The 17,057-nt window shown below is 33.7% G+C and overlaps 2 protein-coding genes across 2 annotated transcripts; one reads left to right on the top strand and one right to left on the bottom strand.

Annotated features, from left to right (window-relative positions):
* Positions 1–1,664: 1,664 nt before the first annotated feature.
* On the top strand, positions 1,665–2,129 carry SMG1 (Serine/threonine-protein kinase smg1; the record flags this gene model as incomplete). The annotated part of the gene is made up of 5 exons (XM_049250513.1): positions 1,665–1,694; positions 1,754–1,825; positions 1,878–1,952; positions 2,010–2,042; positions 2,103–2,129. The coding sequence occupies 5 exons, from the start codon at positions 1,665–1,667 to the stop codon at positions 2,127–2,129; spliced, it is 237 nt and encodes a 78-aa protein (XP_049110873.1).
* Positions 2,130–2,423: 294 nt separating this feature from the next.
* Positions 2,424–6,346, bottom strand: taf2 (Transcription initiation factor TFIID subunit 2; the record flags this gene model as incomplete). Its single annotated transcript, XM_049250512.1, has 4 exons — positions 2,424–2,699; positions 2,760–3,548; positions 3,603–3,971; positions 4,022–6,346. The coding sequence occupies 4 exons, from the start codon at positions 6,344–6,346 to the stop codon at positions 2,424–2,426; spliced, it is 3,759 nt and encodes a 1,252-aa protein (XP_049110872.1).
* Between the last annotated feature and the right edge of the window lie 10,711 nt (positions 6,347–17,057).

Here is a 17,057-nt window from a genome sequence, read left to right as displayed (position 1 = left end):
TAACTCTTGCAACTTTTCCCAAGCTCTTTTTGCATTGGGCATATCTTTAATATGAAGAAAAGATCCATCTTCACATAGAAGATTGATAAGTGTCAGATCTTTTAAATCTTCTGAGTATTGGACTCATTTTCAATAGAAGAATATAAGTCTTCTTTGATCAAAGTAGATTTAGTTCTGATTGATCAAGATATATAATTCTCAGAACTGTTAAGCTTTACTAAATCAATTTTATCAAGACAAGTTATGATTAATAAGCTTAATAAGCTGGGCTCATAATCTGTGAGCAAGTCAATGTGCAGTAGAAGCTCATACAACAAAAGCTTAGTTAGTAGAATATACTTACTAATAACTATATAAATATATATAAATATATAAGTATATAGTTATATATAAGATTTTGGTGAATGAGTAGGGTGAGAACAGTGATAATAGAGTTCAGAAAACAATAATATAGAAGAAGTAGTTAATAAATATTTAAAGAAGTTGTTGAATTGTTCTGTTAATTATGTTCTGTTAATTACATTTTGCAGTGGAGATTTTGATCTTATTTATAGACTGTGATCTTAGAGTTTAAGTTATGTAAGTTATGGCATATTTATCTTGATTTATAAGTGTTACATCATGTGTGATGCAATGTATGATGTAGTATGATGCAGTATATTGTGCAATACTTACAATAGTTTTGTAAAAAGTAGTTATACTTTTTAGAAAACTGAATTATTATATGAGACATTTTATGAATTCTGATTTCAGTGACTGATACTTTCTATAAATCTGAATATCTATGATGTAGAGATATAGAAAGTTGGTATAACTCATTATAAATCTTGTTAAAGATGATTATAATATGCAATAGTTTATTAATCTTGAAAATAAACTTTGCAATATTGAATTTTGTGATGATATTGATGATGTCATATATAATGACATGTTATATAATGTAATATCATATTATGATGTAATTTACCATCTCAATTTATTATTCTTTTCTTGATTAATAATTTATTTAAGCAATACTATGTAGTAATCTTATTGCTGTAACTCTTTTAGAAAATAGAGTTTGAAATAAACTTTTATATATTAAAGTTTGAACTAATCCCAAAAGGGTTATAGATCAAACTTTAGTTCAAGCTTTATATTTAATCAAGACTTATGTATATGGCTCCATAAATGTTATAGATGTTATACATGTTATACACATGATATATAAGACAATATGTAGTATATAAATTTGATTATATTTGAGAATCAAATATTCTCACAGAAGCTTTATAATAAATTTAAATATAATTATAAATAAAGTCTATATAAAAAAACATTATATTAAATTCTCAGAATAGCAAATTCAACATGCATGACATGAATCTGATTCACAATTCTTAAATTTATATGACAATACTCAACTTTTTGCAAATATGATGAAAATCAGCTCTGACACTGTGCTGGTCAGGTTCTGTCTGAATTACCTAAATGGGTTAGCTCAAAACACTAAATTCGTGCTAAAGAATCTTAACGGCACGCGTCTGAGATGATGAGAGTACCTCTCCGTACTCCGTGCCATACTTACCTAAATTCTTCATGGCAAAACTGAATATCCAGCTCATCAAATCACCGATTGCGAAAGGTTTCTATTTTACTCACCAACTCTTTGAAGGTCATTCAATATGCCTCAAGCTCAGCCCGAGCTAAAGAAGGTATGATTAGCATAACGGACAACGCTTGAACCATTGATTAATTATACTTTTACTGGTAGTATATGGAAAAGCGTTTGTTCGTCCAGATCAATGGGAACCGTAAAGTTATTGGCGTACTTCGTGGCTATGATGTCTTCAACTCTCGGCTTTGAATTTACTCTTATGATTCTAACCGTGTTATAGGTGTTCATGAATATCGTGCTTGATGAAGCAATTGAGGAGAAAGCTGGTGGAGAAAAAGGCCGGCTTGGTATGGTGGTAAGAGTAAAATCCATGACTTAGAAACTTTCATCGTCTCATGCACGATTGGAGTAGGTGATTCGTGGAAACTCGGTTGTTATGCTAGAAGTATATCGCCTGTCTCACGCAGCTATCTATGTAAACCTTTGGTAACTGATGTAAATTTAGGCACTCGAGCGCATCTCGGACCGTTGAAAAATGCGGAAAGTAGGATAGGCATCATTTGAACGCATGAATCTACAGCCCCTAATAGAGATTTGTGGAACCGATCGACTATGTTGATGGTTAGAATCGATTATCAACGACCTATAAATAGGCGCTGTTTTCGCCTGAAATTCATCCTGCATTGTTATATCGGTGGTAGCTTGGAGTCGCTTATGAATTTTCATGTCAATACTGCTTAATGGCCCAATGTACGCCGTATAAACCAACTCAATGGTATCAGCAGCTTGCCCTCGTGAAAATAATATTAAATGTAATGTTTAAAAGCTACATTGGAGACGTGTTAGAGTTGGTGGGAACCTTGACTCTCAGTTTCAGCTTAGTTGCTGACCCTGTTTGAAAAGAAGTTGCGGGATCGGAAGGAGATGGCAATAGTGCGAGCTTGGGCACTTTAAGTGTGATTTTTCGGCTTGCCGATGTTGAATGTGAATCATTTCGCTTTCTTTTGTCTACTCCGTGGTTGCTATTGTGAATAGGAGAATGTTTGGATCTGCCTGAAAGGTCGGTGCGATATTGACCCGATTTCGAAAACCGCATCTTGCCCTGATAGCGTTCCCAGTTAGCTCATTCTACTACGAATCTGGGCTCGACATCGGCACATACATTACCCAGATGCTCAGCTCTCCAATACTTTGAATACTTTAGTCTAATTATCATTTGATCGATGGGCTCGTACAGAATCGAACAAACACAGAGAAGATCGTTCAATTCATTAAGACTGGTTTGACGAGAATTGCATGCTGACCATATAGCATCCCTTAAAGCTGCGTTGCCTGAAAGTTCATTTTTTAAGGCATCGAGTGCACCAGGTATAGTTTGCTTGCGAGCAAGCTTTGCCTCTCGTGCATTTGTAGAAGACTCTTGTTCAATCACAAGGTGACTAGTCAAAGATACTTCATTCTCATCGCTTTCTTTGCCGAACGCAACATTGGCTAGACTCCTTGCGAACGCTCTGAATAGCTCTTGGCGTATCCAGGCTGAAGAATCGGTTGACATCGTGTAGAGTAGCCATCTGAGAAGTTCCGGATGCTTGAAAATGCCCAGCTCAAGTAATGCCCTAAAAGCGTCTAGCCGAAGCATGTCAAAAGTGCCCAAACGAGTATATGGAAGAAACTGGGTCAAATCGACATCAATTGCACCATTTTTCATCAATCGGCGTAGACAATCAATTGCAGTTCGCGTATATATATTTTGGAAGGAACTTGCCCATTCATCCATCCGCTTATATCGGTTGATCTCTTCAATTAGCTCTAGCCTAAGTCGGCTCTCCGCCTGCAGCTCTATTTCTTGGTCTAAACCAATATGCAAACCGGAACCCTGTACTTCTCCTTCGCTTAGTAAAGCTTTAACAATAGACTGCATAAGTGTAGCGACATATTGGCAATCTGAGAACTAATAATATTATGTTAGTAAAACAAGTAGACTGCAGGGTAGAGCAGTTGGTACCTTATTGCTGGAGTTATCGTTGAATTTTAATTTTTCATAAAGAAATTTTTGGACTCTCAGTGGAGCCTTCCCATCTTTGTTTTTCACATTGGAAATGGCCTGCGGTATCGAGATTTGCAAAACATAAGAGGCGAGATCTGAGAAGTCATTTGATCGTGTCATCGGAGAATTATGTAGACAGAACAGCTCTTGGAAAGCGTTCTCAAGGTGAAACAAGCCTATCCAATCTACGTCTTCTTTTGCGTGTTTCACCAATGCCTGCGCGGCAGCGGTCCGAATACCATAAAAATATCTCTTATCCATCAAGGTCCGCACAAATATAGTTGATATTAATGGGTGTTCTCGTTGGGCAGCCATGTATTGAATTGACTAAAATAGTTAGTCAAGGAGTCAAGTTTTAGCCATTGTTAGTTATTCACCTCAAGCTGTGCAACGACATCACGATCTTGCTGTAGCTGGGATAAGTACATATAGCCCGGCATAGTCAGAGACATCTTGCATATCCATTCAAAATCTGCATCCATACGAATCCACTCGTAAGACTCTTGGCCCATCCTATCCTCGTCTTCCTTTGTCCAATCTACCAGCCTCCATTTCTGCATTTCCTCTTCGGATTGAAGAACATCACCCAGGCAATAGAGCAAAGTGTCATCCTGTAGCTCAGAGTTGAGATCGATCCCTGACAATGTGGCGACCCGTTCTTTCTGTCTTTTGTTGCGTTTCAGGCGTTTGTATTTAGTGTTATAAGGGATGTCAAATTTGGTGACTGCTTCCTTAATCTCAACTATATGTTCATAGGGGGTCCCATCCGCTTCATGTATCCTAATAGTCATCGAGCCTGTAAAGACATGCTGTAAATTGCCAGCATAAATACTCTGGAGTTCTTCTTTCACGTCCCGCATAAAAGTGGACTCATCAAGATCACGAGCCGCAACCATCTCAGACTGAACTTGGCGTATCATCATTTCCACAACCAGTTTCTTTTTGTTGAACCTTTGGGTTGCAATAAAGCGTGGGCAGCCAGCGCCATATATCCACTGCTGAAAAAAAGAGTCAAGTTTAACATGGCCAAACCTCTCGCAAAGTTTCTGAAAATAAGTAGTGGTCAGCGAATTGTTTGGCATATCACCCATTCGGCCGTTAAGGAATATGCGAGACAGTATTCGAGAAACCGTGGCTTTCCCGCTAGCCTTGGAAAGCCGTCTTTCAAGAATATAGAGCACCAAGGGTGATTTCAAAGAAACAAGCTCCAGTTCAGAAGTATCTATGTTTAAAAGGGCACCTATAGCCCAAATCGAAGGGCGAGCAATGTCGAGTTCGCATATTTGATCTGACGCAGACTTGAGTCTATAACGAAACTCGTTATTTCCGCATAACTTCCTCATAAAGGTATCCGTAATGTAGTACGCCACACCGATAATTACCCAATTGTCGGTTGGCTCTTTTGGAATTATATTTATGCCTACCCACTGAGAAGCCAAAGCATGGACTAAGCAGCGGGTGGATTCATATAATGGGTCTAGGATGTCATCCGGAAACAACAAACGGTTGCTACACACAGCTAGTGCAGCATAAGGATATGTGTTTTGAGCAGCATTATCAATAAAACACAATTTGTAACTTGAAAAGGGATAAGAACCATAGTTTAGAGAGATAAAGTCAATTGCTTTTGCAAGGGGAAAGCAAGTATTCCTGATTTCATTTGCTCGTCCTGGAAGACAAAATGCATGAATAGGGACAGCATTCTGGCCGAGTTGATCATCTTCATCACTCTCACGAAATTGTGCAAGATTGATATATTCAAATGGCCCAACAGCAAACCCAATTTGCAGCGCAGATAATGGGGTGGAACAACTGAATGAGGCTGTTTTCTTAGCTATGTCATTCGCGTCAATAATTTCATCAGTTAGGTCCCCTGAACAAGCAATAACCATTTCCATTGACTGGTCTTCTGAGTTTAGCTTTAATCCAGGTTTTGGGGTAGTATGTGCATTATTGTTTCTTGCTTCGGATGGGGATTGCCAAGTATGGGGACTAAGGGCATCACCTAGAGTCCGGGCACACGTTATGGAGATATCCCATGTGCAACGTGAGGATAGTGTCTGGACGCAAGGAAACAAGCAGCATCCCTTGCCAATGGTGGCAAAATTAGTTGTGAAGACATGAGGGTATTGGGGATCACAAATATCAACACCAACAAATTGTATGCCATCTCTAGGGCGGTCTATTATGAACTCGACATTGATGGTAATTGCAGTGAACCGGGGGGACACAACATCTCCCGGCTTGAAGGCGGATGGTGCATCTGTTGGCTCATCTGTGGCACCTCCTGGTCTCAAGGATGATTGAGTCTGGGCTTCGAGAGACAGTGGATCGAGTTCTTCTATCCTGATAGTTTTCGGAATGACGATTGTAAGCTCGGAGTCAGGAGGAATCGATGCTAGTGATCCAAGCTTTGAGGAAAGCTTGTGGTGTTGATGCACACCATAGAGTCGTATGGATAAATAGGGGTCAGTGTATTGAACTGTTGGTGTTTTGCCGTTGATGGCCACCCGCTTTAATTCACCTTGACGAAAATTTAGGTGAATGGATTTTAGGTCCTTGCGGTGGGGGTGAATCGTGATTTCAGTGTTGCCCTTCAGAATGCGATTTCGAAAATCAATATCGAGCTCGACCCGTTGATGAGCGACTGAATATCCTGGACCAGAGGGTAGTGGTCCAAGGTTGTCTCCTAAGGAAGGCATTATCTGTTGCTAAGTCTCAGTAAAATCTCAAGGAGTGGTGCTCATGATTGCAATGTCAATTGTCAAACCTGTAGGAGATGTTTTTGACTATTTGTTTGTCTAGATGCTCACTAATGCAATTGGTAATTGCGCTTGCCTCATACACTCAGACCTTCTGTTGAACGGCAGGCCATAATCCTGGATCTGTGGGCTACCATAATGTTATGGGTTAGTAACTCAACACAACATTGTACAATGTTAACAAACAAACAAAGAGTGCATGAAGATCATGTGATTGGAGATCTGTAATATTCAAGACCAGTCAAATTCTGATGAGTTTGATGTTGTTATTTATAGACAAACAATCTACAATCTATTGCTAGAACAAAACACTAGTGAGATCTATATAAAATCATCTATTATTGAATAGTCAAAGATAATGCAAAATGCAAATTGTTGAATATCTTTAATATTAGTAAATTTAAGATCATTTAATAATATAAACTTTCTAAAAGATTATATAATAATCTACTGTTATTCAATACATTTTTTTAATTTAATAAGTAATAAAGATGATAAAGTATTATTTATTAAGTTTTAATTTAAAAAACTTAATTACTTAATAATTTTTTAAACTTCTGTCTAAACAGCATTTTTATTAAGTTATTTATAAATATTATATTTATTTTTACTTTCTTTATTTTTGAACTTCTATTTAAATTATTAAATAAATATTGATATAATAAAGTTTTATTATAAGTTGTAAAATAATTGTACTAAAAAGCTAAATAATTTATTAAGTAATATATAAAATATTAAAATTTATATTTAAATTCAATAATTAATATTATATTCTTAAATAAGTATTTTCATCACATAGTTTTTTTAGACTGACTGCAGAGACATAAAATTTTCAACTGAGATTTTGACATGAACTTAATATAATTTCTCATTATACATATTTCTCAAAGTAGTTAGTCAGATAAGTAGTTAGTTAGCATCTCAAGATTATCTATAAAGCAAAAGAGAGAATAAAACATCATTTTCCACTACACAATCAAAAAGCATACAGAGTTTTCATAATCATATGAATTAGATAATAAACTGATAGCATGTCTTGCTTAATTAAGAACTTCAAGAACAGTTTAAATTTTAATAATTCTTACAAAATAATTTAAAATCTCAGTCTTCACAACTTCTCAATATATTAATGCTCAACTAGCTAATGAAAAATGAATTCAGTAAATGAAATCAGATTTATTATGAAGTGTCTATCTATTTCAGTATTGTAAATAGTTAAATATCTACTTAACTATAGTCAAAGTAATTCTATCTCTTGAGTCATTTCACTCAGCATCTGAAATCTAGCAGAATTTATTAATAAAAATCATAAAATATCAATACTATAATGTGAGCAAGTCAATGTGCAGTAGAAGCTCATACAACAAAAGCTTAGTTAGTAGAATATATTTACTAATAACTATATAAATATATATAAATATATAAGTATATAGTTATGTATAAGATTTTGGTGAATGAGTAGAGTGAGAATGGTGATAATAGAGTTCAGAAAACAATAGTATAGAAGAAGTAGTTAATGAATATTTAAAGAAGTTGTTGAATTGTTCTGTTAATTACATTTTTCAGTGAGAGTTTTGATTTTATTTATAGACTGTGAGTTTAGAGTTTGAGTTATGTAAGTTATGGTATATTTGTCTTGATTTATAACTGTTACATCATGTGTGATGTAATGTATGATGCAGTATGATGCAGTATATTATGCAATACTTGCAATAGTTTGTAAAAAGTAGTTATACAGTAACTTATACTTTTAGAAAACTGAATTATTATATGAGACATTCTATAAATTCTGGTTTCAGTGGCTAATACTTTCTATAAATCAGAATATCTATGATATAGATTTATAGAAAGTTGATATAACTGATTATAAAACTTATTAATATTAAATATAATGTGCAATAGTTTATTAATCTTGAAAATAAACTATGTAACATTGAATTTTATGATGATATTAATGATGTCATATATGATGACATCTTATATGATGTAATATGATATTATGATGTAATTTGCCATCTTCATTTATTATTCTTTCCTTGATTAATAATTTATACAAGTAATACTATGGTGGTAATCTTATTGCTGTAACTCTATTAGAAAATAAAGTTTGAAATAAACTTTTAGAGAATAAGATTTGAACTAATCTCAAAAGAATTATAGATCAAACTTTATATTTAATCAAGATTTATGTATATGACTCTGTAAATGTTATAGAAGTTATACATATTATACACATGTTATATAAGACAATATATAGTATATAAATTTGATTATATTTGACAATGTTATATTCTCACATATAAATTTAAGTCTTTAACATTTATTAATTATATATATTAAAAGAAAATTCTAAAGTTCTTTCACTAAATAGTTTAAAATTAATTTAATCAGAATCAGAGTTCTTTGACATATTTTATTCTGCAGACTGAAATTTTGATTCATTTATTATCAGAACAACAATTCATAAATTCATTCAGAACATAATGATGTTTACTAAACTATCTTCTTATAAAGCATGTGAGTAAGTCAATGTGCAGTAGAAGTTCATACAACAAAAGCTTAGTTAGTAGAATATACTTACTGATAGCTATAAATATATATATATAAATATATAAGTATATAGTTATATATAAGATTTTGATGAATGAGTATAATGGGAACAATGATAATAGAGTTCAGAAAACAATAGTATAGAAAAAATAGTTAATAAATATTTAAAGAAGTTGTTGAATTGTTCTGTTAATTATATTTTACAGTGAAAGTTTTGATCTTATTTATACACTGTGAACTTAGAGTTTAAGTTATGTAAGTTATGACATATTTATATTGATTTATAAGTGTTACATCATGTGTGATGCAATATGATGCAGTATATTGTGCAATACTTACAATAGTTTTATAAAAAGTAGTTATACTTTTTAGAAAACTGAATTATTGTATGAGACATTTATAAAATTCTGATTTCAGTAAATGATACTTTCTATAAAATTGAATATTCATAATGTAGAGATATAGAAAGTTGATATAACTGAGTATAAAACTTATTAAAGTTAATTATAATGTGCAATAGTTTATTAATCTTAAAAATAAACTATGCAGCATTGAATTTTATAATGTTATTGACAATGTTACATATGATGACATTTTATATAATGTAATTTGTTGTCTCAATTTATTATTCTTTTCTTGATTAATAATTTATATAAGCAATACTAAAATAGTAATGTTATTACTGTAACTCTATTAGAAAATAAAGTTTGAAATAAACTTTTATAGAATAAAATTTAAACTAATTTCAAAAGAGTTATATATTAAACTTTATATTTAATTAAGATTTATGTACATGACTCTATAAATGTTATAGAAGTTATATATATACTTAGTTTATGTTTCTTAAATAAAATCTTACTGATCTTCATATGTCATTATTTTGTAGCTGAAAAAGAATTTCACATATAATAAATTTAAATGTATGTATTTTCAGTTTAATTTTCTTTTTAGAACTAAAATAATATATCATTACTTACTTTATAAATGTCTTCTTTAAGTCATCAAAGAATTTATAAGTTTTTTTTTATAAGAAAATTAAATAAATTACTCATTTTCTCTCTTCTTCTTTTCTTTTTAAATAACTTCTTGTAAGACTCTGTGCTGTGGCCTTCTTACATTCATTCCATCATCTAAAAGAGGTTCATAAAACCTTCTTGATGCTTAGATGATCATGCTTCATGACATCTGGGGTTTGTAGATCTCATAACTGATCACATGATCTCACTAGCAAAGCTGAACACACAAAATCTGCCACAGACACTTCTTTACAAAGATCAGTGACAACATATCTAGAGACTCTAGATACTGTTGTAGCAATATAAGTTATCTCTCTCTCTCATGCTTAGATTTCTTTGTAACCACTTCTCACCCAATCTAACCTCATTTACAAAGACTGTAAGCCATTGCCATGTCATCTGCAACCATTCAATTCTCACAGTTTGCCACTTAAATAAGCAGGTGGCCCAATAATGATTTCCACAAGACAGAACAATCAAGACCAAACTGAATTCTCAACTCTTTTCTCAGTATCAGAGTTAGTCAAGACATCAAGTGCAACAATAAATCTGAATGAAAGCATAACCCAGACTGAGAAATCATCTTCAGAGAACACAGAATCTCTTGAAAACTTAAGAGAGTGAATACATCTCATGAAAAGAATTCAAGAACTACAGCAGAGTTTACAAACTCTGAATAGAAAGCATGAGCAAACAGAATCACTTAATGTTCTGATCTCTAATCCAAATTCTCCAAAGAAGAGTTCAGTTATCAAGTCTCCACAACATAAGATCAACTATCAGATCAAGAACTATGCAGCCTACCAACAGTTTACCTCTCAAATAGAATTCATTTAAGATGCTAGTGGTCTGAACAACAATGAAACTCTGAAGTATGCAGTCACAGAGTTGGACTATAATGAGAAAGATCTTTGAAAATCACACTCAGTTCAGAACTCTACTCTGAACATCTGAACTGAACTCAAACAATTTCTACTTTTACAACTGGATGATTCTGAAAACTGAACTCAATTAGTCTGGAGAAACCTTTTTCATCTTCATAAAAGAGATGATGAATCAGACTTTGACTGCTTGCAATGATTCCAACAACATTTACAACAAGTGGGTGAAGAAACACAGAGTGTGAATAAGTTCATCAAACATCTTTTTCTATGGCAATATGACAAATCTATGCACAACAAGCTGGATGAACAGAAGGATCTCCCAGAGAAACTGAATGAGATTCAGACAGTTGCAATGCAATTATGACTCAGTGTCAAGAGCTTCACTCTCAACTCAAAGTCACAATCCATCTGAGAGACAAATATCAATCATGGTGGAACACCATTCTATTTAAATTGAGCTCATGAACCACAAGATCAGAATTATAGAAACAAGATCTGAATCTCATTGCAACAGAAAGAAAACCAACACCAGAGAATCTTCAGTTCTCAGTTTACAAACTCAAAGTGAGATGGAAAATCAGATAAGAATGCTTGCTACAATTGTAATGAGACTGATCACTATGTGAATAAGTGCACCAAGTCAAAAAAGAAATAGGAATTTGGAGAGCAGTCTGTAGATAGAATGAATATCAAATAATTGAAGTTGTCTGAGCTACAAACTGTTCCCTCAATCACATTGTCCATCAGAGTTTGTAACTCTGAGATAGAAAAAGAAGTTAAGTGAACTGCTGCAGCAGACTCACTATGTTTCTTTCTGATCATAAGTCTGAAGCTTGCAGTAAGACTGGGTCTAAAGATTCATGAAATGAACATTGAGATGGAGACTGCAGAAAAGAATCATTCAAAGTTAGTATCTGAAGAAATTACAAACATTTTCTTTGAGACACAAGATACTATGAATAATTGACAGATGTTTAATAAGCAAGCATTGATTACTAATATATCTAAGAACATAATGTTAGATCTCTTCTGACTACATCATAATGATTCTGTTGTTTCATTCAGAAATCTGTCACTTGAGTTTTGTAAACAGAGTGAATTAGACTCTATGACAAAAATCAAGTCAGTTTCTCTAAATGAACTTGTCAATGATGGTAAATTCTTCTATGTAATGAGAGTTCATAAGAGTGAACAAGTCATCATCATGAATGTGAATCTGCAGATATCACACAGTTATAAAGATTTGATTGATGCATTTAGTGATGCAAAAGATGCTTTCTTGCCCACTCACTGAAAGAATGATCTAGACATTGAGTTGTTGCTGGGGGCAGTGCCAAAGTTTGATCTCATTTATTGACTTTCAGAGACAGAGACAGAGACTTTACAAGAGTATGTCAACTCCATCTTGTCAAGTGAATTCATCAGACTCTTCAGATCATCAGCTGAATCACTCATTCTGTTTGCAAAGAAGAAGAATGAAGAGTTATGAATGTGTGTGAATTATTGAGACTTGAATTCAAAGACAGTCAAGAATCAATATTCACTTCCACTGATTGAAGACATTCTGAATTGAATTGGAAAAGCTAAGATCTATATTCAGCTGGATGTGAAGAATGTGTATCATTGTTTATGAATAAAAAAGGAAGATGAATGGAAAACAGCTTTTCAGACTTCACTGAAAATGTTTGAATATCAGATGGTTTCATTTGAACTTATGAATACATCAGCAGCATTTCAGTCATACATCAACAAGACACTGAGAAAGTACTTAGATGTCTTTGTGATGATGTATCTGGATGATGTTGTGATGTACTCTGAGAATGAGAAAGAACACACTGAACATGTTTGTAAAGTGCTCAAGACACTGAAAGAGACTGGACTCTATTGCAAGAGATTTAAGTGCTGATTCAGTGTTATGAAGATAGACTTTCTGAAATATGTGGTATTGTCAGAAGATGTCTCAATGGAAAAAGTCTGAATGAACACAATCATTTCTTGATCAGAGCTCAAGAGTCATCAGAATATTCAAGTCTTTCTGAAATTTGCTAACTTCTATCAACAGTTCATTTCCAAGTTCTCCAAGCTCATGCTTGGTTTAACTAACATGTTAAAGAGTGGGAAGTCAGAGAAGAGGCAATTCAGAAAGAAAAGAAGAAGAAGTGAAGAAGTGAGCAGTTCATTCAGCTTTCTCACAGAAGAGACTCATAAATTCTGCTATGACTTAAAGAAGACATTTATGAAGCAAGTGATGATATATCACTTTGATTCAAAGAAGAAAACCAAGCTGAAAACAGATGCATCTGAATTCACTGTGTGTGAGATTCTCTTTCAGCTACAGAATGATGACATGTGGAGATCAGTGGAATTCTATTCAAGAAAGATAATTTCAGCTGAGTACAACTATGACATTCATGATCAAGAATTGCTGATCATAGTTGAGTCATTTTGTCAATGAAGATGCTGACTAGAGAGATTAATTCAATCCATTTCTGTTCTGACTGATCATGACAGTCTCAGACATTTTGAAATCACACAAGAGCTGTCAAGATGACAAGTGCAGTGGGTTCAGAAGTTGTCAGCTTTCTGATTTAAGATTGATTATGTGAAAGAATCAAAGAATTCAGCAGATGATTCTTTGCAAAGACCAGACTATGCTGAAGCATTAAGATATGAGAATACTCAAGAACATGAAGCAGCTGAACAGCTTCATTTCATACTGATCTGTTCTGATCAGTAAGCTGAGAAGAAAGACTTGGAACATATCTTATCTAACAGAAATGTGCACTCTGTGAACAGAAAGACATGTTACAAATCAAAGCAGACTTACATAAAGCTGCTTCTGAATGATACTCATGATATTTAAAGATTTAAGAATGAGTTATGAGATGTTAAGTAGTTCATTCTTAGTGATGCTCTGAATGAAACAGACTCATAAGAAACTGCATTTCTGAATATAATGACAATGTTATCTGAGATGCTTGCTGGTGATGACCATGCAATAAAGATTAGAAAGAGTTTTCAGTTAGACTCAATTAAGTTTACAGACTGAACAGAGAAGAAAGACTGCCTCTTTATGAAAGAGCATCTCTATATATCCATAAGTGAAGCTCTGTGAATTAAATTGATTAAAAGACACCATGATTTATCTCTGGCAGATCACTTTGTGAGTGAAAGAACTTACAAACTGCTAGCACACAGATTCTATTGGTCAAGAATGAAGAAGCTTGTGAAAGAATGTGTTGATGTCTGTGATGTTTACTTAAAATTCAGACAGATTCAGATGAAACCACAAAAAGAGATGTCTTCTTTGTCAATTTCTGAAAAGTCTTGAAAACACATTGCAATGAATATGATTACAGATCTTCTGTCAAGTCAGAATTTTGAGAGAGTGAAATTCAACTGTATTCTGATCATTATGAATCAGTTTACAAAGATGTTTCACTTTGTTTCAGTCAGAAAAGAGCTGACATCTGAACAACTTGCTGAATTGATTATGTGTGAGCTAGTCAGATTGCATGGACTTCTCTCAAGCATAGTTTCTGACTGTGAATCAATATTCATAAGTGAGTTCTGGGGAGATCTGTTATATCTTCTCAAAGTTGATAGAAGAATGAGCACAGCATTTCATTCTTAAAAAGATGATCAGACTGAAAGACTGAATAGTACTCTTGAACAGTACTTATAAAGCTTCATCAATTATGAACAAGACAACTGAGTTGAAAAATTGTCTCATGCAGAGTTTACTTACAACAACTCTAGACAATTCTCAACAGAGAAGAGTCTCTTTGAGCTTTTGATGACAAGTCATTCATAGATGAATTTTCTGAAAGCAGAATTACCAGCACCAGTCACAACTGAGTTTCATAAACTGACAGATCAGTTGGAAGAGCTGCATAAGACAGCTTGGAAGAGTCTTATAAAGATGCAAGTCTATCAAAAGAGCTACTATGACAAGAAACATACTGCAATATCATTTTACAAAGATGATCAGATGTGGTTAGATCTTTGTAACATTAGAACAGCACATTCTAGCAAGAAATTGAATGTTCTCTGACACAGATCATGCTGAATTGTGGAAAAATTGAGATCCCAAATCTATCAATTGAAACTATCATCAGAGCTGAGAGTATATAATGTGTTTCATGTGTCTCTTCTAATCAAACACAAGAAATGGAAGGGAGTGAATAGTCAATCATACCATTCAATTCATAAGACATTCTCTGTGAAGCAAGAGTACCAGATACAGAAGATTGTTAACTTTCATAAGAATGATCAAGCAATTGAATATCTTGTGTGGTGGCAGAGATATGAGGAAAGAACTTGAGAGTCTTCAAAGAATGTAAGACATCCAGATAAGAAGCTGTTTGAGTTTCATAGAAAACATTCAGACAAGTCTGATCTACATCATATTCTGAGAATGTGCACTTAGAGAGGTCTTGTTAGGTTTGTAAAGACATTTACAAAGCAGTTAGAGATTGATTCATGAAGCAGAAGAGCAGTGATCTGAGTAGTGAATCAATTTAGAAGAAAACTCAGTCTGTAAAAACATTTACAACTGTCAAGAAGTAGTTCATGAAGCAGAAGTAGTGAATTTACTCTAAGATAAAAGAAAAAACTAGACTATTAATGGCCAAAGCCCACAAGAGAAAGAGAAAACTAGACTATTAGTGGTCAAAGCCCACAGTAACAAAAGAAAGAAAACAAGAGGGCAATTCTAAGAATTGAAAGAATAAGTTTTATGTATCTGATAGACACAGTTATTACATCTGTCTCTATCAAGAGAACTTGCAACACACTGTCTCAATGGGAGATTTAAATTATTTCAGCATGCTGTACATGACTGCTGAGAATAATTATCTGTCATAATGATCAGAACTTCTTTCTGAAGCTGGACTCTATTTCTCAGCTGAACAGAGTTTGTTGGATCAGTAAGAGTTGCAGATCAAAGAGAGAAGAAAGCAAGAAGTCATCTCTCACAATCAGATGAATTCTGATCTGAGATTAAGAGTGAAAGATGACTCATAGTAACTGATGTTCTGGCCAGTAAGTTAACAGCTGGGGCAGAGGTCAGAGAAGCAGAAGCAGAAGCAGAAGCAGAAGCAGACACAGCAGACAGAGAAGAAGTTGATGAGACTGACTTCTAGAGAAAGAAAAGCATTAGCTGAGACTCTCAATATCACTTCATAAATGAATTTACAAAGCAGAAACTGTCTTATAAGTCATGTTATGAAGCAACTCAATATATCTTGAGTGCATTGAAGACAGAATCAATGCTTGAGAATGGGCACAGCATAGAAAAGAGCACAGATCAAGAATGTGAATGTGATAGAAATGAATCAGACTGAGAAAAATGAGATGGTGCATTATCAACAAAAGTTTCAGATTTGGAAGATGAGTGGTCATTCTCTCTCAAGATCTGATCAACTGAGACAATGAAGCTAGTAGTTGAAAAGAAATCATTACTAAATACAGTAGACATCATTGAGTGTTCTCATCAAGCTCAAATATTAGTGCTCTGAATATGCCATCAGCCATGCACACAGAAAAGAGAATTATGGAGTGAGAAAACACTTTGTAAAGAATATTTCAGACTTCATAAAAGCAATTACAAAGCATTAAAAGAAGAAGAAATGAAAGAATATCACTTACATCATTATAATTAGAATCAGACTGACTGAGTCATGACATCTGAGAAGAGATCTCAAAGTCTTCAGAGACATAACTCTCTGTTGCATAAATGAAAATCAACAGCAATGATGTCTCTCCACTTTAATTTTCTTGAGAAACAGCAGTAGTTGAGAACTCTGCTTCAGATGAAGCAGAAGATTCAGAAGACATCTCTCACATTATTTCTGAAGAGAATCTTGAACAACAACTGATTGAGATTTTATTCTCAAACTTATTGAGTCATTGTTGCTCATGTTTCAACATTCTAAATTTGAATAAGAAGAAAGACACAGCAAATTATCTCTCTGCATAATGTGTTAGTACTGAGAAAAACTCTTTACAAAGTCTTTCAAGATTTATAATTATCAAGAAGAGAATGCTTGTCTGAAACTCTTATCAAAATAAAGAAGAATGTTGTTGAAAAAAGAAAAAGAAAGAGAGAGAGAAAGAAGATTAAGAAAGAGATATTTATATTCAAGAGATTGTTAAGTATCACTAGATGAATTATGAAGAATGACAGTCACTACAGCAACT

Source organism: Ophidiomyces ophidiicola (assembly GCF_022830035.1).
Source record: "Ophidiomyces ophidiicola strain CBS 122913 chromosome Unknown scaffold_3, whole genome shotgun sequence".
Classification (NCBI taxonomy): domain Eukaryota; kingdom Fungi; phylum Ascomycota; class Eurotiomycetes; order Onygenales; family Onygenaceae; genus Ophidiomyces; species Ophidiomyces ophidiicola.
This window is presented reverse-complemented; position numbering and strand designations above follow the sequence as displayed.